The sequence below is a fragment of the Zootoca vivipara genome, chromosome 5 (genome assembly GCF_963506605.1).
Source record: "Zootoca vivipara chromosome 5, rZooViv1.1, whole genome shotgun sequence".
NCBI lineage: Eukaryota > Metazoa > Chordata > Lepidosauria > Squamata > Lacertidae > Zootoca > Zootoca vivipara.
In genome coordinates, this window is record NC_083280.1 from 239,729 (window position 1) to 266,780 (window position 27,052).

Sequence of the window (27,052 nt, forward strand, 5' to 3'; positions counted from 1 at the left end):
TGGAGGTTTGCAGGGCATATTTCCTCTTAGGAATTGGCAGGCCCCAGTGCCAAAAGGGTGGGTGGGGCCTTTACAGGACAAGAGGGCCTTCTCGGTGGTGGTGCCCGTCCTGTGGAACGCCCTCCCATCAGATGTCAAGGAAATAAGCAACTATCCTATTTTTAAAAGACATCTGAAGGCAGCCCTGTTTAGGGAAAATTTTTTAATATTTAATGCTGTATTGTTTTTAACACTTGATTGGGAGCTGCCCAGAGTGGCTGGGGACACTCAGCCAAATGGGTGGGGTATAAATAATAAATTATTAATTATTATTATTTAAGAAATGACATCACAGAGCTCTGTGACATTGTCCTGGAAACAGTGGTGTCACACTGTAGGAGCACAGCATGGCTCCCTAGTCAGGGCCCTCCTCCTCCTCCTCCTCCTCCTCCTCCTCCTCCTCCTCCTCCTCCTCCTCCTCCTGCATTTTGTGGGTAAGTTGGGCTACTTGCTTCCTGCTCAACTTGCCTCTTCCTGGAGGAAACTTCTGTCCTCAACTATTACCCACCACAGCTAGACTGAGCCGCTTCCCGTGCTGAAGAGGCAAGACCCCCCCAAGGGGCGGGTGCTGGGCGGCAAGCATCAAGGGGGGGCACCCCTCACTCCATGCCCAGCCCAGGGGGTGCCAGATACCAAACCCTGGGCTGGAGGGTTGGTTTGGTCTGATCCAACAAGGATATAATAATCTCCCCCTTGCCCTTTTATGGAACGGGGGCCTGGCAGGGGGTGAGAGGGGCTGCTTCCAAAGCAAGATGCAGAAAAGGAGTCGGGGCCAGCCATATATGTGCCCCCCCCCTTCTGCTTTCCCTAGGGGCACAGGAAACTACCATAGACCCAGTGCAGACCATGGGGTCCATCCAGCCCCATGTTGTCTTCCCTGACTGGCAGCAATGGCTCCCCAAGATTTTAGGCAGGTGACTCTCCCAGCCGCCCCGGGAGATGCTGCCAGTGACTGAGCAGAGAACCTTCTGCATACCAAGCAGGTGCTCTGCGCCCCTGATCTCGGACCACCTCCCCAAGCAGAAAGGATGTTGCACCTGATCCAGCGAGGGATGGGGCTCAAGTGGTGGAGACAGCTGTGGGCCAAATCCAGCCTCAGGTATGCCTGGCACAGCAGAAACAAAGGCAGGGGGGAAGAAGCCCCTCTAAGTCACCGCAGGATGAATAAGGCAAGGAAGGAGAGGGCTCTCTGGGCCATGTGCTGTGGGGGAGGGGCCTGGCACAGGGGCTGCTGGTCTTGGCAGGGCACAACAGAGCTTATTGTGGTATGACCTCGGCCCAGTATAGCTGAAGGAGCGTCTCCACCCCCATTGTTTTGCTCGGACACTGAGGTCCAGCGCTGAGCACCTTCTGACAATTCCCTGTGAGAAGGAGAAGCAAGGTTACAGGGAACCAGGCAGAAGGCCTTCTCGGTGGTGGCGCCCGCCCTGTGGAACACCCTCCCATCAGATGTCAAGGAAATAAACAACTATCTGACTTTTAGAAGACATCTGAAGGCAGCCCTGTTCAGGGAAGTTTTTAATGTGTGATATTTTAATCTATTTTAATCTTTGTTGGAAACCACCCAGAGTGGCTGGGGAAACCCGGCCGGATGGTCGGGGTACAAATAAATTATTCATAGAATCCTAGAGTTGGAAGAGACCACAAGGGCCATCCAGTCCAACCCCCCTGCCAAGCAGGAAATACCATCAAAGCATTCTTGACATATGCCTGTCAAGCCTCTGCTTAAAGACCTCCAAAGAAGGAGACTCCACCACACTCCTTGGCAGCAAATTCCACTGCCGAACAGCTCTTACTGTCAGGAAGTTCTTCCTAATGTTTAGGTGGAATCTTTTTCTTGAAGTTTGAATCCATTGCCAATCTATATTATTATTTTTATTATTATTATTATTATTATTACTATTACTATTATTATCATTATCACCAGCCTCATATAACTAGCATGCTTGAGTCTGATGAATGCATGAAGGGGTTAATGCCATAGAGTCAGATGTCCTGCCAGGCTTAGCTAGGTCACTCCCCTCACCTTGGCAGGAGCTACTCAAGCCTATTGTTGTACAGTGCTGTACCTGGGTCTACCTGAGAAGCTCAGTGGGTAAAGAGTCTGAGCTGGTTGCTGCGTCTCATGGGCTTCATGGGGGGCAGGGGCTGCCTACCACTCCGTGATTTCCTGACCGCCATGTTTCCTGCCCCTCCTCTTCCAGGCTGCTGCCTCCTTCCTCCTATGTTGTGCCTGACCAGAAAGCGAGCTATTCCAGCTATGCCAAGGTGAATGGGGGCTTTGTGTTGTCCCTGCCCTGAGTGAGGCTGCCTGGGAGCTTTGAGGCCCCATGGAAGAGGACTCCATTGGACTGCCCCCACCCTGAGAGAAGGCACGCTGGGCAAACAGCTGGGGCAGGTGCTTTGGCAGGAGGTGGGAAGCGGGTTCAAGGTGGCCTTGAGGCTCATGAGGGGGCCAAGGAGACAGAAGATGGAGGGAGGAGGGGTCCTGGCACCCCCACTGGAAGCTGCCGACCTGTTCCAGGAGGCACTTTGCATGAACTTTGTTGTGCCACTGCCAGCCACCCCAAACAGGAAGCATCTCCTTTTCTTTCAGGAATCCACATCCTTTGTCACAAACATATTCAACGGGCACCTGGCCCCCCAAAACGTCTTTCCCTTCCCTTCAGGTAGGCCACTTCAGCTGAGAGGGGCTGCTGCTCTCTGACCAGTGGAGGTCTCTGAGGGGTGGGGTGCGGGGTGTGATCCTGCTGCTGACCCACCAGTTGCTCTGCCCCCCCCCAGTTCTCTCCCAGGAGCAAGCGCAGTCCCTGCAGGCCATGGTGGATCCCTGCAGCCGCTTCTTTGAGGTGAGTGTGTGTGAGGAGGAGGAGGGCCACTGCCAGAGATGGATCTGCTGAGCCCCCCCCCCCAGGAAGGTCTCCTCCCTCACACCTTTCCCAGGCCGGAGGGGGAGGCTGGAGCCAACACCCTCAGGCCTGCAGTTTCCATTTTGCCAAACTAAGCCTTGGGCAGCTGTGTGTAGCAAGATTGGGTGGGCATCTGAGAGGGCACACCTGGGCACTTGTCCACACAAGAACAAATCCTGCCGTGGAGCCCCGGAGGGAAGTGTATAATAAAGCTGGGAAAACATTGCTCAGACATGCAAAATCTGGCAAAAGTATCATTTTTCACCTTTTCAGATTTCACTTTTGAAATCCTTTAAAAGACAAAACATAATTCTTCCATCTTCTTGGGTATAGAGTGATTTGTCCCTTGGATCCTTGACTGCTAATGTATCCACAGCTGTGAACTTGGACAGACCCTTTGGATCAGAAGACAACGCTCTCTTTCCCCCTTTTTCATTTTGGCAAACCAGTCCTAGGAGGAGGCCTCTTGCTTTAGGCCAAATCTTCCCTGGAACTCCCTGCCGCAGGAAAGTGGCCTTAGGGGAGGCTCTGCCTTTGCTTTGTTCTTTTCAAACTGTGGGCAGGAAGTGAACGATCCAGCTGCCAACGAGGAACTGGAGGGCATCGAGGAGGAGACCCTGGCCGGCCTCAAGGACATGGGCTGCTTTGGCCTCCAGGTGCCTGAGGAGTTGGGGGGCATCGGGCTCACCAACACGCAGGTGAGAAGGACTGATGGCGAGGGGGGGTCCAATGGGACTCTGCAGAGGAGGAGGAGGAGGCCTTTGATATGGAGTGTGTGTGTGGGGGTGGGGGTGAGAGGCAGAGAAGGGGCCAGAATTCCCTATTCATGCAGCTCCTGCCCTCGCAGAGATGTGGGAGCACGTGGGGGTGGTGGGGTGTGTGCGCGCACTGATGCTCCAGGTCTGATGGGCCAAGGGGAAATCATCTCCCTGGGGAGACCCCCCCATCTTTGACTTGTGGGGCTGGGTGAATAAATGGCTGCCTGCCCCGTGGGATGCCAACCTCAGAGCAATTCAACCCCCCCCCAGTATGCCCGCATGGTGGAGGTGGTCGGGATGCATGACCTCGGGGTGGGCATCGCCCTCGGTGCCCACCAGTCCATCGGCTTCAAGGGGATCCTGCTCTTTGGCACAAAAAGCCAGAAGGAGAAATACCTGCCCAAGTTGGCAACCGGTAAGACAACCTCCCCCCTCTAGAAAAGGCACAAGGGTGGAAGCGATGGCGAGGGCTCCTGGCAAGGTGGGGGGGGGGGATGGCCTGGGCACAGCACAGGGGACAGAAGGGTGGGGGTTGAAGAAGCTTCTGGAGGAAGGAGCGACGGAGTTTCTGGACCCCCCCTCCCCACGCTCAACTGGCGCAACCCCGCGCGGGCGAGGCGTGTGCGCTCTTTCCCGGGGGTCGTGGCAGGGCCCCTCAGCCCTGAAATGAGACCTGCCGGGGCGGCGAGGGCAGCAGCGCTGTCGGAAGAACATACCAGGCAGGGGACGCGGGCGGGGACCGTCGGGTCCCCTTCTGCCGAGCAGCCGCAGGGGTGAGAGACCAGCCTAGCCGCCGCCCAGAGGCCCGGGGACGGCCGCGCCCAACCGCAGAGGGGCTCTGGCTGGCTCTGAGAGTCCCGGGAGTCCGCCGGCCGGCTCGCCCCGTCGAATGAGCGGCCCGTCTCTCCTTGCGCCAGGCGAGGTCTACGCGGCCTTCTGCCTGACGGAGCCGTCGAGCGGGTCCGACGCCGCCTCCATCCAGACGACGGCGGAGCTCAGTCCCTGCGAGCGCTATTACACCCTCAATGGTGGCAAGATCTGGATCAGGTGAGGGACAGATCCGGATCAGGACCTTCCCCCCCCCCGCGTGGCCCAGCTGGCTTCCCCGCGTCGTCGCTAACTCCTCTGTGTTCCAGCAACGGCGGCACCGCCGAGATCTTCACGGTCTTCGCTAAGACGCGCGTCAAGGACGTGACGACGGGTGAGGAGAAGGACAAGATCTCGGCCTTCATTGTCGAGAGAGCCTTCAAGGGCGTCACCAGGTGAGCCCCGCGGGAGGCGGCGAGGGAGGCGAGGAGGGGAGCAGCTGCACCCGGAGGAGCGCAGGGAGATGCCTGGACGGGCGGCTACGGTCCGGCTCGTGCTGGGAGGAGGGAATAGCCTCGGGACACGTGCAGAGTGCGCTTCCCTCGCCCCTTGGTCGCCGCCACCGGCGCAGGAGCCTAAAGGGACGCGGCTGGTTGTGCCGTCGGCTGCGCGTGGGACCGGGATGGAGCCGAGCGCGCCGCGCCGCGCCGCGCTGCCCTTCCAAGTCCTGAGCCCCCCCCCTCTCTCTCTCAGCGGCCCCCCGGAGCAGAAGATGGGCATCAAGTGCTCCAACACGGCCGAGGTGCACTTCGACGGCGTGCAGGTGCCGGCGGAGAACCTGCTGGGCCCCCTGGGGCGCGGCTTCCAGGTGGCCATGCACATCCTCAACAACGGCCGCTTTGGGATGGCCTCGGCGCTGGCCGGCACCATGCGCGGCGTCCTCCGCAAGGCGGTGAGCGGGGCCTGCCGTCGGGGGGCCGGAGCGAGGGAGGGAGCGGCCCGCGCCCCTGCCCGCGCTGAGGCCTCGGCCCTGCCCTGCCCTGCCTCGCCCGCAGGTGGAGCACGCGGCCAACCGGCAGCAGTTCGGGAGCGCCCTGAGCCGCTTTGGCAGCATCCAGGAGAAGCTGGCGCGCATGGCGATGCTGCTCTACGTGACTGAGGTGAGGGGGGGGGCCGTCCGGCCCGACGCCTGAGGACTGGCCCTGGGGGACAGGAAGAGGCGGCGGCAGCGCCTGGGGGGATTCCTGGGAGCCCTTCCACCGCCGGGTGCCCAGCGGTGCCTCTGCCCGCCCCTTCCAGGCCATGGCTTACGTGCTGAGCGCCAACATGGACATGAAGGTGCCCGACTACCGCCTGGAGGCTGCCATCAGCAAAATCTTCGCCTCGGTGAGTGGATGGATGGATGGGGCGGGTCCCCTGGCGGAGGAGCGGGAGGGCAGAGGGAGCGGACCATCCCCGGCACCGCTATTCCAGTAGGGGGCCATCAGGGCGCCCCCACCCCCCACCCCAGGATGCACGCCACACACCCCGGTAGCGGAGCATGCAGTTTGCCACTGGGTGGCTCGGTGGGGGGCGTGTCTCTCCAAGGAAGCCAGGCCGGCTCTCTGAAGCCTCCATCCCTGGCCCCTCTGCTAGGCAGACACTGATTGGCCTCACAGGGGGGTGGGGCATGAGTTGGGGGTGGGCTGGGGTGGGCACCCTCTGGAGCTCCTGAGGAGGCACTCCTTGAGACTAAATTCCTGGCCTCCTGCTTCAGGCCCCAGAGGGGGCCAGCAAGGCCTTTGGGGTGGTGGCCCCCGATCAGCTGAGGCTGCCCTTGCTGCCTTGGGCTGTTTCCATCCCTAGGAGGCAGCCTGGAAAGTGACCGATGAAGTCATCCAGATCCTGGGCGGGATGGGCTACATGAAGGTCAGTGCTCCTGCTTGGGTTCGGGGGTGGGGGTGGTGGAGTGGGGGGCTCCTTTGGGCCCCAACCAGGCTAAGAGCCTCAGAACGGGGGGAGGTGACCTTGCTTCCTCTGGGCAGGAGACGGGAGTGGAGAAAGTCCTGCGAGACTTGAGGATCTTCCGCATCTTTGAGGGCACCAACGACATCCTCCGCCTGTTTGTGGCGCTGGGGGGCATGAAGGTGAGCCCCCCCCAGCCTTTCACCAGGACTGCCCTTCCACTGGCCCTCCCTGCCTTCTGGCCTGCCTGCCTTGACACCTCCTTGGCCTTCTCAGAATTCACCCAGCCTTTCTTTGGCTGCCACAAGCGTCAATCAAAGCCCTCAGGACCCGCCACTAGATGGCACTATGAGCGCAAGCAGCTGCCTTCCTGGGGTCCATCTGATTGGCAGCAGTGGCTCCCCAGGATTCGAGGCAGGGGACCCTCCCAACCATACCTGGAAGTGCTGCTATGGGGGATGGAACCCGGTACTTTCTGAGTGCAAAGGGGGTGCTCTGCCCCCTAAGCCATGGTCCTCTGCCTGCCTGCCTGCTTGCAGAGGAGCTGGCTGCTGATGGCTCCCACCCTGGGGAGGCTGGGAGAAAGCAGCCAGAGGCCGCCCAGGAGTGAACCAGGAGCCCAGGCAGATGTCATGGACAATTGTCATTTTGCCAGCACCATATTCAGCCTGTTAGATGGCACACCGACCCCACGAGGTAGGCCTCCATTAGTTTTGTTTTCTAATGGAGGCTGAGAAGCCCAAAGGAGTTCGTGGCAGAGCTTTCTCCCTGAGCCAGGTCACAATCTCTCCGGTAACCCTACCTTGCTGGGCGGCCCCTTCTTCCATGGCTTGTCCGTGGGTCCTTTGTGGGTGGGAACCTTAGAGGAAGTTCATGGGCTAGAGCTGCCCTCTGCTCTGAGCCAGCCCCACCCCCAACAGGGCTCCAGCTTGACCCAAAGACTCTGGTGGGATGCCCCACTCCCACCCCTCTTGCAGAAACAGCCTTGGGGCTGAACCTCCTTTGAGCAGGGCGACTCCCTCTGCCCATAGCATGCTGGAGAGGAGCTACAGCGCCTTCAGAGGACCCTCTCCAATCCTTGGGGGAAGGTGGAAGCCCTCTGCAAGGAGATCATCATGAGAGCCAAACGGTGAGGAGCACGTCTGGGGCTATTGGGGAGGGACTGTGAGCCCCCCCCCCCATGTCCAGCTTGGGGGCAGAAGTAGGTGCCTGGGGTGTTCCTCTGGTCTGAGGGGGAGCCGGTGGCACTGTGGGCTAAACCACTGAGCCTCTTGGGTTTGCTGGTCAGAAGGCTGGCAGTTCGAACACCCACGATGGGGTGAGCTCCCATTGCTCTGTCCCAGCTCCTGCCAACCTAGCAGTTCGAAAGCATGCCAGTGCAAGTAGATAAATAGACTGGAGCTTTTCCCGTTTTTTACCCTCTGGTCTGATGCAACAGCCAGGAGGGACAGCCCACAAGACTCCCTGGTTTGCTCTCCATCGGCCTTCTGCTTTCTATCCCCTTCCAAGTTCTGCACATCTCCTTTCCTTTCTCCTTCCACCGCAGGAAAGTTGGGCTTCCCAGTGGCTTGTCTCTGCAGGGTGTGGTTCACCCAGACCTGGATGACTGCGCGACTCTGGTGAGACATCATGTTGGGATAAAAAGGCGTTTGGAGCACACTTGTGATTGGATCCATGTGTTGGCAAGGAAGCAAATCTTGGAGATCATAGAATCATAGAGTTGGAAGAGACCACAAGGGCCATCCAGTCCAACCCCCTGCCAAGCAGGAAACACCAGCAAAGCATGTGCAGCGCTATGTGCACAAATAATCTTTGTGTGCAGACACTTGTTACATTGCCAGCAAAAACTGGTCCCCTCAAAAGCATCAAGTCCCCCTTTGAGCGTATCTTGAGATGCTGTTGCAACTTTAGGTCCTCTTTCCATTGTGCCAGTGAAGAGGACACCCCAAGTCAGGCAAGCTTTTTGGCTCAATGGCCCACAGGATCTGGATCAGCCTCAAGGGCCAGATTTGACATCTGGTTGGGGCTGCCTCAAAGCCCTTTGCAAAAGCACTCTTTGGAGCAGCTTTGGTGGGGGTCTGTGTGGCAGATAGCAGAATGAAGCCTGTAAGATACAGGCTGCACTTCCTGTTTCTGCCCCTGATTGTTTAAGGAGGACAGAGCAGCTTCAAAGAGTGCTTTTGCAAAGGCTTTTAACTGCTGCCTTTCGGCTGATGAGCAGGAATTGAATCCTGTTGCCTTGACTGCGTGACCCAGTTCCCTGTCCTACCTCCCATCAGCTGAGGTTCCCAGTGATGGGCAGGTAGGCCTGGCTTGAGAAAAAGGTGGGTCAAATGAGACCCCTTGGCAGGATGAAGTGGGCCCATGGATTATTGAAGGCTCCCCACCCCTGCCCTAAGTGGGTGTCTTGATGGGGTGTCCTAACAGAGCCCCCTCCATACCTGTTCCCAGGTGGTGCCTGGAAGGGCAAGCTCCTCTCATTCCAGAGGATCTAGAAGTGCCGGAGAGGTGGATGTTGTCCCCCAGGGGTGGGGTGGGGTGGGGGGCTGAGGCTCCTGACCCAAAGGAGCATGACTTTCCAGCTGCTTCTTCCGCCTGGTCTTTCCGAGATGCCATCTCTGTGCCTGCAGGTACTGTAAATATGCAAAGAGCAGCTGATGGAGAAACAGGATGTGGAAGGGGCCTGTAAAGGAAAAGCTGCTAGCCCCCATCAGGACTATTTTCAGCTTGGGGGGGGAGCGGAGGGGTGTGTGCATGTGTGTGCATGCCAGGCTAGCCCAGCCCTTTGCTCTTCCTCCGTCCAGGTCACCAAGGCCATTGATCTGTTTGGGGAAGCGGTTGAGAGTCTGCTGCTGAAATATGGAGCTGCAGTGGCAGGTACCCCCCCCCCGCTCCCCAACAAAAGGCAGGTCCTGCTTTGGACCTCGAGTACCTCCTTGGATCAGGAGCCATGGGGGGCAGGGGAGAGACCCCAGCCTGACTTTCTGGGGTGGGGCGTGGAGGCCTCTTGTCAAAGGTGGGGGACCAGCCAGGCCCCACAACTTTCTGTGGGTGTTCTTGGGAAGGGCTGTTGGGGGGGGCCACACAGTGGGGCAGGTCCAGTGTCTGCTGTGTCATGGGTTGGGTGGGGGTCATAATCCAAGTCTGGAGCGATAAGCAGAGGCCAGCTGCCCTTTGCAACAGGCACTTCCCCAAATCTTGCCTGAGTGCCCCCCCCCCCGATTCCTCCATCAGACCAGCAGTTCCACCTGAAGCGCGTGGCGGACTCTGCCATCGACATCTACGCCATGGCTGTGGCTCTCTCCAGGTACGGAGTCTGCCTTTGCAGGGCAGGAGCAAAGGGCCCCACGGTTTGCCCCTAGGCTCTGCAAACCTAGGGGAGGGGGGACCTTGAGGTGGGTGGGGCCTGTCCCCTGGGAGGCCTGTGTCAGGCTCTGGGCTCCCCTCCTTGGGGCTCTGGCCTTCCCTTGCTCCCCCTTTCTTCTTCCAGGGCCAGCCGCTCTCTTTGGCTGAAGCAACCGGCAGCGCAGCACGAGGAGCTCCTGTGTCGGGCCTGGTGCCTTGAGGCAAGGGGGGGTAGGGGGCGGGTGGGAGGAGGACCCCTGTAGCCCCTTCCTCTGCCTGGGCTCAGCCATGTCCTCCCTTTGGCCCCATGGAGGCTTCTCAGACCCAGACTCTGGGTGGGTTTCTGACCTTCCTCCTCCTGGCTGCCCCTCCCCCAGTCACCGGGTGATCCATTCCTCCTCCTCCTCCTCCCAGTCCGCAGGGCATGAGCTGAGCCTTGCAGGATGTGACCAGGTGTGAAATGCTTCTCTCCTCAATTAGCCATAATTGCAGGGAGTTATTTGGGCCTCTTGCCAGAGCACCTGGCTGTGCCTCTTTGAAGCTTCCGCCAGCCGGCCTGGATGAAGCCTCGCTGGTGACGGGCCTCTCCTGGGGCTAAGAACAAGGGGGCTCACAGGGTGCCCGCCCCACGCCAGCTCTTGCCCAGGCTGGGCCTGGCAGGGCAGCTGTGTCCTGGAAGAACCCAGAGCTTCCCTTCCTTGCCAGCTTTTGCCTGTAGGCCTGGCAATGCGCTGGGTGCCTGTAGCTGCCGCCCCGTGTCAGGTGGCCGTGACTGATCTCCCACATGGGTGCGTGGGTGGGTGACGGCTCCTCCTGCGTCCCCCACAGGCCTTCCAGCGCGTCCGCCAGGCTCTGCGGGAAGCCAATTCGCTGGCCTGGGAGGAGTCCTTTGCCGACATGAAGCGGATCTCTGATGCCCTGGTGAAGAATGGCGATGTTGTGGCTCCTCACCCGCTCGGCTTCTGAGCTCCCGGGGGGGCTTTCAGTCAGGGACTGGAAGGAGCTTGGCATCTATTAAAGCTGATTTAAGGCCAGCTGCCTCAGTTTCCCTGCTGCTCTGGAGGTCTGCCCTGGTCTGGCCCAGGCAGCTTCCGGTACTCCTAGCTCTGGGGTCTGGCCGGCTCCCGAGGGCCTCCTCTCCCGCTTTGGACAAGCACCCCTGACATCTGAAGCAGAGGTTGGATGGCCACCTGTCTGGGATGCTTCAGTTGAAATCCCTACATTGCAGGGGTTGGACTAGATGACCCCCGGAGTCCCTTCAAACTCTACAATTCTAGGATTCTAAGGCAGCCATTCAGCCTCTGCTTTCAAACCTCCAACGAAGGACAGCCCATTCTCCGCAGGGCGGCGGCCTCATTGGCCCCTCTTGCTTCAGTCGGCCTTTCTGGGGTTTATTAGCTGCGTCTGTTTTCAGGCATCTACTGTAAATATTATTTGCTGCCCTGAGAAGTGATGGAGGCCCCTCTTGCCTCCCCCAATTCCTCGCTATAGGGCAGGGGATGAATTCCTGGGAGTCAAGTGAGACTGCGCAGCGATCTGACTCTAGGGTTGCCATATTCTGGGGATCAAAAACTCAGACCCCCACCTCCAACTCCCTCGCTCCCTTCCTCACCTGCCTGCTCCCCCCTTCTTTCCTCCCCTCTCTTACCTTTGCTGTCTTTGGCCTCCTCCTCACGCTGGGAGGCTGAGCGGCCCTGAGGTCACGCAAGGCCAGGTGACTGTGGGGACCAGTGTGGGGCCTGGCCTGGCCCCCACCAGGCCGCTCCAGGCCCCTCGATGCCTGCTTCCTGTTCTGGGACACAGCGCATTAAAAAATGTTGAAAGAAGCAAAAATAAAAACCTCCAAAACCTGCACATTTAATCCCAAATGCATAAACCTTCCTAGATGGGGGTGCTGCCCCCCAAAAAACTGGACTTGTCCAGGAAATCCCTGATGTATGGCCACCCTGTCTTACTCAAAGGGATCCTCTTCAGCCTCTGAGGTCTCCAAATGTCACGTTCCTCCCCCAGTGAAGGGGGCTTTTCCTCTGGAAGAGAGAGAGGCCACCTTCCTCCTGAAGGGTCTGTGGAACCGGAGGCCTCATCCTGCCTGGTGCTCTTGCCAGGAGGGCTCTTCAGGCAGCTGGAGGGGGGGGGGCTTTGATGCCACGAGGCGTTTGGCATCAGCGCAAATGACCTGCGGCTTCTCTGTCCTTTGTCTGCCCCTTGGACAGTTGCACAGGCCTGTCCAGGAATGTGCAGCCAGAAGGAGATTCTCCCTCTGCAGCTGAGCGGAAGGAGGGCAGCTGCCTTGGGAGGGAGGGAGGGAGGGGGCGCGCGTTTGCCACACACGTTCAAGGAAAACCCAGACCCAAGGTAAAGCATCTTGGGCCTGGTACTTGCCAGCACCACAAAAGCATTCATCCAAGGCACAGAACAATCTTGATCACCTTGGCTTTTACGTAGGGTGACATATCTGCTGCCCACAAACCATCTCACCTGAGGTTGAGCCACCTGCTCACATGCAAGCACTTCGAAAGGACCCGATGGGCTTGAAGAGCAGCATGAAAAGTGCCCCTCACAAAAGGACACATTTATCTACAATGTGCATATGCTACTGCATCATTTTTTTTGTTTATTAAGTTTCTATACTGCCTTCACCCAAGGATCACAGGGCGATTTACAGTTTATCTGTAATTTGATGTCTTAATGTATTATATAGTCTAATATTAGCCATCCTGAGCTCAGTTCTGGCCAGGGAGGGCGGGATATAAATACACTTCATTTATTTGTTTGTTTATTTTTATATCTACATTGTACATGTATAGATGCAAAGGTAGTAAATATCTGCTGTCATTTAATGCATCAATGTCTGGTGGGGCAGACTAGCCAGGTGACCTGCTCCATCCGCAGTCTTCATCTGGGGGGGGGCAGCTCTGGGCAGCTCTCTCTTCTTACTCTTCCTTGCCTTTCAACCGGACCAGGACAGGCCTTCAAAGTGAGGACTGTCCTCCATAAAGTAGGACACCTAGAAGTTGATCGTCCACCCACGTGTGCCACAAGCCACCATTAATGTTCTGCAGTTCTGCAGTTCAGGAGTTGGGGCTGATTCCGCCTCCAGAAATGTGTGTGTGTCACTTCCTGTCCCTGGGACTCCGGTGGCTCTGATGTGCTCCTTGGAACGTCATGAATGGCTGTCACAACGGATGGCCATTAATTTTTCCAACACTTTTATCTGCCTGTTCCCATGTTGTTGTGAATTAAAATAAACTTCCATTAAGACATTAAAATGGCACGTTGCGTTTGCTATTTTTGTCCTGCATCAAGTTTTGACCAAATACGCGTATTCCCCTTGAAACATGCCTTCTAGTTATTGGATGTCTTTATTTATAAAATAAAATTATCACCCAGCAATCCCATGGAAGCATCTTCCCTTCCTCTCTGCCTTAAGGGGGAGATCTCATTTTCATAGAATCCGAGGTGGTTGAGTTAGAAGGGATTCCAACAGTCCTCTAGTTCAACCCCCCTCAATGCAGGAATTTCAAGTAAAGCCTCCATAACTGTCAGAGGTGACCACCCAACCACTGGTTAAAAACCTCCAAAGAAGGAGAGTCCACAATGGAATCCTGTTCCACAGTCGAACAGCTATTACCACCAGAAAGTTCTTCCTGATGTTGAGTCGGAATCTCCTTTCTTGTAAATTGAAGCCATGGGTTTGAGTCCTGCCCTCCAGAGGAAGAGAAATCAAGCCGGCTCCTGAACATGCAAAAAGATATTGTATATAACGAGCTGCAAAAAATGTTTTAAAAAATTATTTGTTAAAAGTTAAAAGAAAAGCTTTTCTTTTAGGCATAATAGATGTAACATGAGTGCTCACTGAAAGGACAGATCGTGAAGCTGAGGCTCCAATACTTTGGCCACCTCATGAGAAGAGAAGAATCCTTGGAAAAGACCTTGATGTTGGGAAAGATGGAGGGCACTAGGAGAAGGGGACGTCAGAGGACGAGATGGTTGGACAGTGTTCTCGAAGCTACGAACATGAGTTTGACCAAACTGCGGGAGGCAGTGCAAGACAGGAGTGCCCGGCGTGCTATGGTCCATGGGGTCATGAAGAGTCGGACACGACTGAACGACTAAACAACAACAACAAGATGTAAGTGTATTAAGGGATCAGAAATATATCTTATGTATGCAACCACAGCAGCCCAAATGGTATATATGCTCAGAATTGGAAAGGGCACAATACCCACAAAGGAAGAATGGAAAAATATTTAAAAGATAGGGAAATATTTAAAGAAGATTGAAAATGCTTTGTAGTTTATCTGGAAAATTATTGTAAGCATCTTAAAAAGTTAACAGTAATAGAGTAAATTCAGCAGTAACAGTTACTGGGATATAAAACTGAGAAAGTGGAAATATTGGTAACAATCAGAATATGTAGTGGAAATGAAAATAAATGAACTGTGGAAGGGGTGGAGGGAAGTCAAAACTAAATGTGTGCTTTGTATTTGGTTTATTGTTTTAATTATAAAAAAGAAAAAGAAAATTTAGACAAAGAAAACAAGCTTGCTCCCTCTTCCCTGTGACAGCCCTTGAGATATTTGAAGGTGGCTCTCCTATCTCCTCTCGGTCTCCTCTTCCAGGCTAAACACCCTCAGCTCCTTCAACCATTCTTCATAAGGCTTGGTTTCCAGAACCTGGATCATCTTGGTCACCCTCCTCTCCACACTTTCCAGCTTGCCAACATCCTTTCTAAATTGTGGTGCCCAGAACTGGACACCGGACTCCAGGTGGGGTCTGACCAAGGCAGGAGAGAGTGGGACTCTGACTTCCCTTGATCTGGACACTTGATGCAGCTCTGTGAAGCTTGTGGTCCACCAAGACCCCTAGATCCTTTTCACATGCACTACTGGTAAGCCAGGTGTCCCCCGCCTTTTTTTGAAGCCCTGTCCTGCTTCCCTGTTGCTCTTCCATGACTCTTGTGTCCTGCTGATATCAGAACTCTGATATAGAATCATAGAATCGCAGAGTTGGAAGAGACCACAAGGGCCATCCAGTCCAACCCCCTGCCAAGCAGGAAACACCATCAAAGCATTCTTGACATATGCCTGTCAAGCCTCTGCTTAAAGACCTCCAAAGAAGGAGACTCCACCACACTCCTTGGTAGCAAATTCCACTGCCGAACAGCTCTTACTGTCAGGAAGTTCTTCCTAATGTTTAGGTGGAATCTTCCCTATTGCAGTTTGAATCCATTGCTCCATGTCTGCTTCTCTGGAGCAGAAAACAACCTTTCTCCCTCCTCCATATGACATCCTTTCATATATTTGAACATGGCTATCATATCACCCCTTAACCTTCTCTTCTCCAGGCTAAACATACCCAGCTCCCTAAGCCGTTCCTCATAAGGCATCGTTTCCAGGCCTTTGACCATTTTGGTTGCCCTCTTCTGGACACGTTCCAGCTTGTCAGTATCCATTAGAAGGACGGCAAAAGGGGGTGGGCCAGGGAAAGGACCCCACACCTTTCCCCCAGCCTTGGAGTAGGGGTGTAGATGGTACTCCTGTTTACTCCTTTCCTTTCCTTCCCAATGGGAGGAAAATTATTTAAGGAATAAAAACAGGGAAAGTGTGGAGGAAGGAGCAAGCCCCCCTCTGCCCTTCTGTCCCCCCTCACCCGGGTGGGGAGAGCCTAAGCAGGTCATTGGCTGAGGCGGATGAAAGGCCTTGGGGTTCCCCCACCCACTTGAGGATTGCATCCTGAACCTCCTTCCTGCCCCAAAGCCACCCAAGACGAGGTGTATCTTCATGAAAAGCATAAAAGGGGAAGAGCCAAACTTATGCACAGAGAAGGACCGGAAGGCACCTGGGCTGGAGACACCTGTTCAGCTAGTTGACTCCTGCCAGGTAATGGGATCAGATGATGATCCGAGTCTGTGAAGAATGAGTGTTGGAGGAAGAGGACTCACCTGCCCCTCTTCCCACTCCTGCGGCCTCTTACTCAAGGACACCGCAGAGGATTAGACGGATGCCATCAGCTCTTGGGGCTGGTTGCTGCTGCAATATAGAACTCTATAAAAAACAAACAAGAATGTGCTCTGCTCAAAATGCCAATGACTCTCACCTAATTGGCAGGTGACACACTGCCTTGACTGTGTCAGGTGCCTGTCCAGGCCTTGCAAGAGGAAAGACCTTGCCAGGGCCGGCCGGCAGCCCCCCCCAAGTGCTCCTGGGAAGCAGGATTCTTGGGGGGAGGTCACATGCTTTAACTGTGTGGTGTGGGTGTCATCCGAAGTGTGTGTGTGTGTGAGAGAGAGAGAGAGAGAGAGAGAGAGAGATCAGGGTGGATGCACCTGTGATGCACTCGGCCCTTCAGGGGCTCAGGTTGCTGTTCTGAGGTATTAATCCGCCCCCATATGGGAAGGGCTCCTTCCCTCAACACATAGTTAGACTATGGAACTCCCTCCCACATGAGGCAGTGGTGGCCACCCAACTTGGATAGGAGAAGGCTCTCCCCGGCTGCTAGCCAGCCTGGCTCTGCTCGGCCTCCACCGTCACAGACAGCAGTACTTCTGAAGCCCAGTTGCTGGAAGCTGCGGGAGGGAAGAGGGCTCTTGTGCTTGGATCCTGCTGATGGGTTTCCCTTTGGGACATCTGTACATCCACTGTGAGGACAAGATGCTGGACTAGATGAGCCTTTGGCCTGATCCAGGAAGCTCTTCTTAGGGCATTGGCATAGCCAGAGGGGGTGCAGGGGGGCAGCTGCCCCCCTCAATCAAGTAAATAAATAAAAATATGTAACTAACTGACCAATAGCATTGCAGATAACTCGGTTCTGCCCCCTTAACAAAGCCTGCCCCGCCTAATAAATTCTAGCTACGTCCATGTCTTAGGGCAGGGCTTTCCAAACTTGGGTCTCCAGCTGTTTTTCGACTACGATTCCCATCATCCCTGACCACTGGTTCTCCTAGCCAGGGATGGTGGGAGTTGTAGTCTTGGGGTCTTATGAATCTGTCCCCCCAGCCCTGATTCCCCGGCTGTGGTTTAACTACAACTCCCAACTTCCCCACCCAGCAGGGCTAGTGATCAGGGATTATGGGAGTTGTAGTACAACAAAGATATGTTCCTCAAGGGCCTGCAGCCAACTTGCTTCCCGTCTGGCAGGAGCAGGGAGAGCTCAGGGGCAGCTCCCGAGCCAGGGCAAGCAGAGAGTGAAAGGGGCTGGCCCGTGGGCCATGTTCCAGTCAGCCCCCTGGCGCTTTGGGGACAAAAAACATTAAACTCTTATCAAGCAATACACTGACTGGTATCCATTGTCTCCAGACCTACACTTACACATTCAACAGTCAAAGCATATGACTTAATGTAACCTCTCCACTGAGAATACTGAGCAGTTGGTACTGTATAAGAAGGTCTTGATTTTGATAAATAACATGGTCCAAGAAAGGGGTCCCCATTTCTGGGAAGGTGTCTCTATTTGTTATGCCTTTCATTGCCCTCCTGTTTCTGATGAGATGCTCAGACATTGCTGCATCCCAGATACTTTCCCCCCGTATGTTCAGGGGTACTTCAGCCTGGGTCTTCCATTGCTACTGCTAATCGTGCTGCTAATTCATTGTGGCACATTCTGCATCAGGATTCAAGCAAGGGAAGTGTGTCTAGGTCCTCTTCCTTGCGCTCCAAACGCTCTACAAAAGAATGAACCTGAGCTAGCTGAAACAGGTTGCGTGAGTGCCTTTTCATTTACCTTGCAGTTCCTCTTGCGAAATTGCTTTCCCTCTGGGGAGCAGGTCACAGTTTGTGTAAATGCCGAGGAAGCTGGTGACCCAGGAATGGGACCGGCGGTGAAGTCTTTGGCTCCCTGTTCTCCAAACCATCAGTCCTGATCTAGTAAATGGATTGTCTCTCTTCCTTACCTCCTTCAAGGACCAAGGTAAGAAATGGTGGCCTTTCATTGAAGGTGTGGGAGGGACAATCTCGACTTGGAGCCCAGGGTTCTTCCCTTGGGCAATGGGATCAAGGATTTGATTGGAAAGGCGGCATAGAATAACATTCAGTGAGGCATGCATTCCCATCCCTCCTTTTGTTCTATGTCGGTAGAGTTTTGTTGCTTCTCCTAGTTATTTTTGCTTCCCGACACAAATGCATTGAATCTTTAGCTGAAGGGGGGATGGGAATAGGCAAACTTTTAAAAAAAATATAAGGACTTAAGTTGGGGTCCATTTTCTGAAGAAATGACTGCCAAGTACTGAGAAGACAGCTGCTGGTGGTGGGGAGGAGGACACACGCCCCCCTTTCAAAGCGGCAAGGGCATTGATGCCAAAGAGCCTGCCCCCCGGCTTGGCACCATTTGCCAGCAACAAAGGGATGAGTGAAAGGGGAGGGAGGTGTGGCTTGTCAGGGCAGGAGCCCCAGTCCCAGAGAGGCTCATAAAAGGAGCTGCCCTCGCAGGGATCCTTTCCAGAGAGGCTGGAGAGCATCTGCTGCTGGTTCACAGGAGGAGAAGTTTCAGCAGACAGGAGACACCACCTGAGCTCAGGTAGGCCAAGACCATGTCTCTTTGGGTCTTCTTCGAAGGCTTGTGGAAGGCAGACTACATTCTGAGGGGGCTTCCTTCCCACAGGCAAGGGGAGGAGGGGATCTCAACAAAGGCTGCCTGGAGGGGCTTGGAGTTGGGCTGTTTTTTCATGCAAGCGTTGGCTCAACACAGTTACTTACGGACCCATTGTTAAAACCGTGTTTATGGAAGACAATCTTACTCAGATACGAGTGATCGCCAAAGAAGAAGAAAGAAGAAGAAGGTTCAAAGGGCTCAAAATCAAGCATTGACCCTCCAGAATTACCAACAGGGATAAATGCTTGACCAGCAGCTGACCATGCAACCCATAAATGGCCAAAGGTTGCTTATTATTATCTTTAAAATTTTGTGAAATTATGGAGAGAAGCTCAACTTCGCTCCCCTGAGGACAAAGATTTGGTTACAATAAGGATGCTAAGCCTAAGTGATACTGAACAGAGCTCTTTGACAAAAAAGAAAGAGAAAACAAAGACCCCAAAGTACAAATATAAGGAGCCACGTTACGGAGTGGTTACAATACCATCAGTTACATGAAATGTTTAAATTAGATAGAAAAAATGGCTTTTCCGACCAAAGCTCACAATTCGAAAAAAAACTTCTACAAAACAAAGAGAAACTTTAGCCCAAAATGTTTGTTAAAGCCTCAATGACACACTGGGCAATAGATACAGGACACGATATAGATTTAAACCTCTGGGAAAAACTCTGGAAAAGTGACTTGAAGTTTACAGCATGTTATTCTTTGAAGGAGAACTACCTGAAAATGATTCACAGATGCTATTTAACTCCGAGTAGGCTTGCTAAGATTTATAAGACAGAATCAGATAAGTGCTGGAAGTGTAAAAGAGGTGGAGGGAACATTCTTTCATATATGGTGGACTTGTAAAAGGGAAAAAGAGTATTGGGAAATAATCCATAATGAATTGAAAATAAATGTTTAAAAGTACTTCCCTCCCAAAAAAATCACAGTCCTTTCTGTTGGGGATAATTCAGACTGAAATTCCCAGGTGTCAAAAAAGGTTATTTAGGTATGCTACTACTGCATCCAGTGTTTTGTTAGCCCCAAAATGGAAAACGAGCAATGTTGGGTTCTGAAAGCAAGGTCCCAACTAAAGAAGAATGGCAACTTAAGTTGACAGAATATGAGCAACAGGCAGACTTAACATATACTGTAGAATAAGAGAACAGGAAGAACATACATTTAAAGAAGATTGGAAAACGTTTATTGAATATATGGGAAATAATTGTATACAGCTGAAAATGCTGGCAGCAGTGTAAACAAGTTTTGATGGATGCAATAATGGAATACTGAATGGCATGGTTTTTGTAAAATATGCAGGGATTTATGATGAACCATGGAAAGAGAAGAAGGGGAGTCATTGATATCTTAAAGATATTTTAAACTGCAAAACAGAAGTACATCTCTAATAGTCTGAAGACATAATAAAGTTGTCACAACTTTGTTTACTTATTTCATAAAATTTATACACTGCTTGGCTATAAAAAGACAAACCTCTAAGTGGTTTACAAAAAGGACAAAACAATAACAGTAGCAATAAGAAAAATTAACAATAATTTAAGACTCCCCCCAAGTTAAAATAGCATAGGCAAAAACAGATTCCACCTTGCCTCAATTTTCTAAGGTTGCCCCCCCCGCCCCCCAGTTCTGCCAACCCAGCTTCTGGATGAAGGGACTCGTAAGAGACTCCCCAGAGGTGGCTCCAGAGGCAGCTGGGCATGGCCTGCCCTGGGGGGGGGGGTTCCCACCCATGCCTCTGCTCTGGAACTGGCGTGGTCTTGAGATGGGCTGACTGCTCCTAGGGAGTTAAAAACCCAAGGAGGTAATGAGAGAGCCCAGAGTGGCTGCAAACCCATTTCCTCTGCCTGGAAGCCACAAGAGGCTGCAGCCTGCCCAACAAGCCCCAGGGTTATCAATCGGAGCACTTTGGCTTATCGTAGAATCATAGTTGGAAGGGATCCCCAAGGGCCATCTTGTCCACCCCCCTGCAGTGCAGGAATCACAATGCTTTTCTCCTCTCTCTCTCTCTCCCTTAATGTGGATGGGTGGGAGATAAACTTTCTCAAATGAAATAAAAATTACATCATTGGTCTCAAGATTCTTTTCCAAAAAGCGATTCTACCTGTCTTATTGGTGATGATATTTGCAGTTGCCCTGGAGGGTCTGGCTGGGTCGCCTGGCTGAGCTGGAGTTGTGAGCCAACCCTTGCCTTCTTCTTGCCCCCCCCCCCCGCCGGCCTTCTCTCTTCGACAGGCACCTGGGGATGAAGTTTCACCCAAGCCATTTCTTTTCTGAGCCTTGCTCAATGACTGCCTTGGTGGTGCTGGGCAGGGCAGGGCAGGGCAGGGGGTTCCTCTCACCCCAGCACTGCCAGACTCATAGAATTGCAGAGTTGGACCCCAAGGTCCATCTAGTAGCTAACCCCTCCCTGACCCTTGTGCTGTTCTTCCCCGCCAGGAAGGGAGCCACTTTCTGCTCCCGCCCATCACCATGGCAGGCCACTGGGTGCTGCTCCCCTTCATCCTGGGACTCCTCGGTGGGACCCAGGGGCAAACCTTCCATGCGGGGAGCTGTCCAGACCCTCCAGTCCAGGAGGGCTTTGACGTCAACAAGGTAGGAGGAAACCCTCGCTGACTCTGCCTTATCACAGTGTTTGTGTTTGTGTGTTTGTGTGTGTGTGTGTGTTGTGAAGGTGGGGAGGGCATTGCCAAGGCTGGGCAGGGAAAAGCAGGGCAGAAGGAGATTTCTTCAATGCGATGAAGCATGTTTCACAGCAGTGCTTCAAGAGGATGGGAGGAATATGGAGTGACCGTGTGTTCCCTCCTCTCTCTCAGTATCAGGGGAAATGGTACGAGATCGAGAAGCTGCCATCGAATTTTGAGAAAGGGAAATGTATCCAGGCAAACTATGAGCTCAAGAAAAATGGGAAAGTGAGAGTGGTGAACAAAGAACTCCTGTAAGTATCTTTCTCCTCCTGCTTGTCAGGAGTTGGGGGGTGAAAAATGGGTTCTACGTGGTTTGGGGAGGGGGTGGCTGGGCAAGAGCTGCAGTGCTCCTGCTGGGTTCCTGGGTGGCCCTCCTGTCCCAACACCTCCCTCTGGCTGAGGAGTCTGCAGGCTTGCCTTTATCTAGGTGTTTTGGTGACTCCTTCCAGGGCCCAAGACCCACCGGCAAAGACAGCTCACAAAGAGAGACATAGAAGGTTTTAAACCTGCACGATCAGGACATCCAACAGGGGCAGTTTAAAATTATACATTTAGTTAAACCAAGAGCAGGAATAGCTGCATCTCAAAGGCCCATTTTAAAATCTCAGAGAGAGGGAACTGGGCACACAAAGTGCAGGAGGGAATTGCACAGGGAAGGAGCCACTGCTGAAAAGGCCCCGCCTGCCTCCCACCAAGCAGACAGATCTGAATGCCACCGGGGCACAAGGGGACTGTGGCCAGGGCCACTTTCTCCAGACACAGTTGCAGATGTGTCCATGCTGTTTCTTGTTTTGTAAACGGTTTCTTGCTCTCTGGGGCTGCTCTTTCACCTGCTGCACGTCTTGCTCTCCCTCCAGCTCTGACGGCTCCATCAACCAGATTGAGGGGGAAGCCTTCCCAAAAGACAACCATGAACCGGCGAAGCTGCAGGTCAAGTTTAACTGGTGTAAGTAAGGGGGGGGGCTCCTCTTCCTCTGGAAAAGCTGGTCCACCCTGGTCATGGAGGATGCAGCTTGCAAGGCCAACCGTGGAGGCAGAATGGAATCTGCCCCATTTCAGGGGTTTCTGCTGGCTACATTGTGGCTAGTAGTCATTGGCAATCCTCTCACTGCCCACTCCTCTTGGTGGACCATCCAAGTTGGTGGCCATCCCTGCCTCCTGCAGCAGCGAGTTCCATAGTTTAAGCTTGCACTGTGTGGAGTAGCAGCTTATTTTACCTGTTTTGGATCTTCCAACACACAGCTTCATTGGAGGACCTCTCTGCATTGACTTTCTCCACAATATTCCGAATTTGCCCCAAAGTTGTAACCATTCCTCATCAGCCCCTTGACAATTGGAGTGGCCCCTTCAGCCCCGCGGTGCCCTTTGTGTTGCAGCGCACAGTGTCTTCCAGCTGTGAGCACGCCATAGATTTGGACAAAGGCCTCACACTATTGGCCATTTTCGATCCCTTTATCAATGATCTGCTTCTTTGGTGCAATGTAGCTTCCTTCTACCTGCCCTCTTCAGTAGAACCATGGCAAGGAAGCAGATGGAGGCCTCATTCATGAGAAACACACAGGGAGCCATTTCCTTGATTGCCGGCTGTGAGTTTTGCCACTTCATTCCCTGCTGCAAGGATACATCTATTTTAAAGGCTGCCTTTTCATTCACTGATAAAAGTCAGTGAAGTCTCTGACTGCCCACCTTCCCTTTGGGACGGCTGGGCTCCGAATCACCATTGAACAGGCTCCTTATTCCCTTTGCATCGTGGGCTGTGTTGTTGCCCCGGACAGAAGGGAGGCCTTGTTGGGAAATGAAGGGATGCTGCCAGGCCTCTCCTGTCCCTCCGTTTTCCTGCCGGCCAAAGCAGCCCCAGCTCTTCCAGCAGCTCTTTTGCAGGTGGCAATTCCTGATCTTCTTCTTTTTCCCTCCAGTCATGCCGGCAGCCCCCTACTGGGTTCTCTCCACAGACTACGAGAACTACACGCTGATCTACTCCTGCACGAATTTCCTCTGGCTCTTCCATGTGGATTACGCCTGGATCATGTCCAGAAGACGCCAGCTGCCCCCGGAGACTGTGGCGCACCTCAAGAGCACTCTGCAGTCCTACAAGATCGACACGGCTCGCATGATGCCCACCGACCAGCAGAACTGCCCTCCGGACATGTAGCCTGCAGAGGCCCCAACCAGCCCTGGACTCTGCCTGCTCCTCCTCGCTAGCTGCTGCTTTGTCTCGACCAGCACAGCCTTTGGGCTGCTGTACTTTGCCAGCCCTCAGGCCGTCGGGACAGGTGGGAAGGCCCTGCGCTTACTGCCGTGTAGCACCCACCTGTCCTGGGGAGGACCTTGTTGTAGTGTCCTGCTGCCCCCTTCTGCACTGCTGTTTCTGGGTTAAAATCTGTCTCCAGAGTAAAGCAAGGATCTCTGAGGGGGCTGCCTGTTGCTTCTTGGAGGGTTGGGAACCTGGGACCACATTCCAAATTCTCTTGTGAGGAAACTTCAGTTTTTCTGCTTAGAATAAACTTGGCTGATCAAGCAGCTTGCATATATACAGCTCCTGACTTTCCTTCATTTATTGTGTCTTGCTTTGGTGCTGAAATTGCCGGGGGGTGGGGTGGGTCTTGGCGTGAGAACCCCTCACTCCTTTGGAACTTTCAAATGCACAGCACCTTGCACCTCAGAATTTCCAGAAGCCCAAAGGGTGTGTTTGTTTCTGACCTCCTTGCAGCCTCTTTGCCTGGGGCTGTCAGAGGCTGAGCCAAAGGTGGGTGGTTGAAATGGGTGCTGAGCGTTGTTGTCACTCCTGCTGAAAAGCTGTGTCTAGACCTCTTCACTGCCATTTGGAGGCAAAACATCTGGGCCTCTGCTGAGGTGTGCATTATCCGGCGGCCTGCCTTCTAAAGGGACAGGCTGAGGGCTCAAGAAGTGCAAAGGCTGCGGAGACGGGGGCCCACTGAGTCCGCCGATTGCAGCCAGCTCCCCAAGGGGCCCTTCCACCTGCCGCCCCAGCTTTGCAAACATAGCCCCTGGTGCGGTGTTTTCTTGGCCAGGGGCTCCCTGGAGCTCCAGTGATAAACACAAGGCATACAAAATATGTAAAAACACCTCAACAATTGAAGCCTTACCTATTTGCAATTTATTTGCAGTTTCAGAGGGACCAGTTATGGTTGAGGTAGTTACAGGTGAGAAATAACAGCTGCCCTGAGGCCACCCAGTGAGGATCAGGGCAGAGTGGAGATGTGCCCCCCCCCCAGTCATACCATACGCCTCGGTCACATGTCAGAGTTAATGGCTAACAGCTGAATGTGAATCCAGCAAACTGCAACCCTCTGCTTAGTGTGGGGGCCACACAGGAGACTGTGGTTTGCTTCACTCCAGACAAACCACCGTCTGAAACCTGGCTCCCTGGGCCTGGCTTGTTTGAGGGCAGCCAGCTAGGGACTCCTCCACCTGCCTTATTAATTGTGCATTCCTAGCGATGGTTTCAGGGAAGTAATACATGATCCTGCTCTCAATGCTCTTTACGCCTGCAAGAGTTTCTGGGCTGGGCAGAGAAGTTGCTTTGTTTCCACCCAGTGCCCGCCCCAGAGTCTCCTGTTCAATTCCTGTAACTTTTCATACTACAACTAAACAGTTTGCTGTGCCACACAAATCGGCCCGTAGTTCCAGCACTCAGTAATGTCTGCACACCAGTGCAGAAGCTGAGCTGAGCTGGAGGAAGAAGAGCTCCAAGAGTTTGTAAGTGGGACACTGGCCGCATCCTCACCTGCCCAGTTTCTCTAGGCAGCCTGCTGGGCCTTTGAGCAAGCAAGCTGATCCGCCAAGTGGGCCTGGAGCACCACCCAGTGGCTGGCCAGGAGCCAAGCATCTGGTGCTCCAGAGCCCTTCAAGAGAGCCAGAGCAGGGTCTGCAGGCTGCCTCTGGCCTTCCCTGGGTTGCTTATTCTCTAAATAATAGCCAGCTGGGCTCTGCCACCACTCAGGCCAAAGCCCTTACAAGTTGGCTCACATAGAAAGTCAAAATATAAATACTAACAAAATTAACTTATTAAGACTATATAAATAAAGCAGGAAGCTGAAAACATTCTGGCACATCTCCCCATGAGCTTTTTCTCAGCTGCATATATTTGCCTTAGCTAACATGCCACGAGCAGCAAATGAGGGCCCAAGACTAGAATCATAGAGTTGGAAGAGACCACAAGGGCCATCCAGTCCAACCCCCTGCCAAGCAGGAAACACCATCAAAGCATTCTTGACATATGCCTGCGAAGCCTCTGCTTAAAGGGTAAAGGGACCCCAGACCATTAGGTCCAGTCGTGACCGACTCTGGGGTTGTGCGCTCATCTCACATTATTGGCCGAGGGAGCCGGCGTATAGCTTCCAGGTCATGTGGCCAGCATGACAAAGCCGCTTCTGGCAAACCAGAGCAGCACATGGAAACGCCGTTTACCTTCCCGCTGTAGCGGTTCCTATTTATTTACTTGCACTTTGATGTGCTTTCGAACTGCTAGGTTGGCAGGAGCTGGGACCGAGCAACGGGAGCTCACCCTGTCACAGGGATTCGAACCCCGACCTTCTGATCAGCAAGCCCTAGGCTCAGTGGTTTAACCCACAGCGTCACCTGGGTCCCTCTGCTTAAAGACCTCCAAAGAAGGAGACTCCACCACACTCCTTGGCAGCAAATTCCACTGCCGAACAGCTCTTACTGTCAGGAAGTTCTTCCTAATGTTTAGGTGGAAGCTTCTTTCTTGTAGCTTGAATCCATTGCTCCATGTCCACTTCTCTGGAGCAGCAGAAAACAGCCTTTCTCCCTCCTCTATGTGACATCCTTTTATATATTTGAACATGGCTATCATATCACCCCTTAACCTTCTCTTCTCCAGGCTAAACATACCCAGCTCCCTAAGCCGTTCCTCATAAGGCATCATTTCCAGGCCTTTGACTAAGGAGAACAGCAATTTAGAAACCTGATGATTCAATTTCCATATGGCCAGAACAGTATTTTTGAAGCAGGGAGCAAATGGCTTTTAGGTGAAGCACATGTGTGCCATAGCAGGAGTAGTCGGAGGAGAGAGGGGGAGGGATTCCTTCCTGTATGTGAGACGAGAAATTTGTCCTAAATGAAATGCAGGTGCCACCTGCCATTTTTGTAAGCACCTGAATTCCAAGCAATACATATGCAGAGAGAGATCTGCTACCTGATTAACTGGGCCACTTTCGCAGCTGATGGGAAACGGATGGATGGATTGAACAGACAGAGCACAACTTTCAGCCCCTGGAAAGTCAAATGCAGCCCCAAAGGCACAAATTCCTGGCTTGCCCAGGAGAAAACAGGCAGCGCAGCAACCCTGCGGCTGGCCAAACCTCTCTTCTCACTGGAGGACTGAGAAGTCCCTGCAAAAAGCTGATTTCCCTCTACCAACCCAGATGGCACCCCCACCCCCTTGAACCTGACGCTGTGGCTTCTGGGTCCTACTCCAGATCCAGCCCTGAGCTCCCCCCAAACTCCCAGCTGTTCAAAGAAGTCCTTGGCTCAGATCTGGCGACCAGCTATGAAAGAATCCCGTTTTCCACAGACTATCAATAGCCATCTTGGCACACGAGTCCCTCTAAATATTTTGCCCTTTCCACAGCTGGTATTCAGATGGAGAACTACAGTGACACACGCTAAGCTCAGCATCATGCAGGGACGAATGCCATGGCTTCCTCTGGGAGTCAGCGAGACTCACACTAACCCTACCTCTATCCCCCTTGGGTCTTCCTCAGTTGGGGGTAGGGGGGGCAGTCTGGTGCCAGCCCTGGTGATTCTATGCTGGCCCTCCTGGCTGCATGCCTGCCAAGTGCCATCCCACAGCACCTCACCCTCACTCAAGCGCAAGACCTGCTTTGGGGAACCTGCTCCCACAAAGCCTGACTCTCTCCCAGGCAACTGTGTGCTGAAGTGAAGCCACTGCCTCCTTGCCCACTCACCCTGATGCTGCGTGACGGATGC

The 27,052-nt window shown here is 53.7% G+C and overlaps 2 protein-coding genes across 2 annotated transcripts; both read left to right on the plus strand.

The window, feature by feature from the left end:
- The first annotated feature begins 1,091 nt into the window (after nucleotides 1–1,091).
- Nucleotides 1,092–11,343, plus strand: LOC118093983 (very long-chain specific acyl-CoA dehydrogenase, mitochondrial-like). The gene is made up of 19 exons (XM_035133865.2): nucleotides 1,092–1,138; nucleotides 2,244–2,307; nucleotides 2,636–2,708; nucleotides 2,824–2,888; nucleotides 3,512–3,646; nucleotides 3,977–4,121; nucleotides 4,624–4,753; nucleotides 4,843–4,968; nucleotides 5,267–5,465; nucleotides 5,569–5,673; nucleotides 5,813–5,899; nucleotides 6,359–6,421; nucleotides 6,538–6,639; nucleotides 7,489–7,586; nucleotides 8,004–8,076; nucleotides 9,262–9,334; nucleotides 9,692–9,764; nucleotides 9,948–10,023; nucleotides 10,631–11,343. The coding sequence occupies exons 1-19, from the start codon at nucleotides 1,092–1,094 to the stop codon at nucleotides 10,766–10,768; spliced, it is 1,872 nt and encodes a 623-aa protein (XP_034989756.1). The 3' UTR covers nucleotides 10,769–11,343.
- A 6,885-nt stretch (nucleotides 11,344–18,228) lies between these two features.
- Nucleotides 18,229–23,610, plus strand: APOD (apolipoprotein D). The gene is made up of 5 exons (XM_035132861.2): nucleotides 18,229–18,316; nucleotides 20,832–20,987; nucleotides 21,209–21,330; nucleotides 21,937–22,025; nucleotides 22,996–23,610. Exons 2-5 carry the CDS (start codon nucleotides 20,865–20,867, stop codon nucleotides 23,229–23,231), a joined length of 570 nt encoding a protein of 189 aa, XP_034988752.1. The 5' UTR covers nucleotides 18,229–18,316; nucleotides 20,832–20,864; the 3' UTR covers nucleotides 23,232–23,610.
- The last annotated feature ends 3,442 nt before the right edge of the window (nucleotides 23,611–27,052 follow it).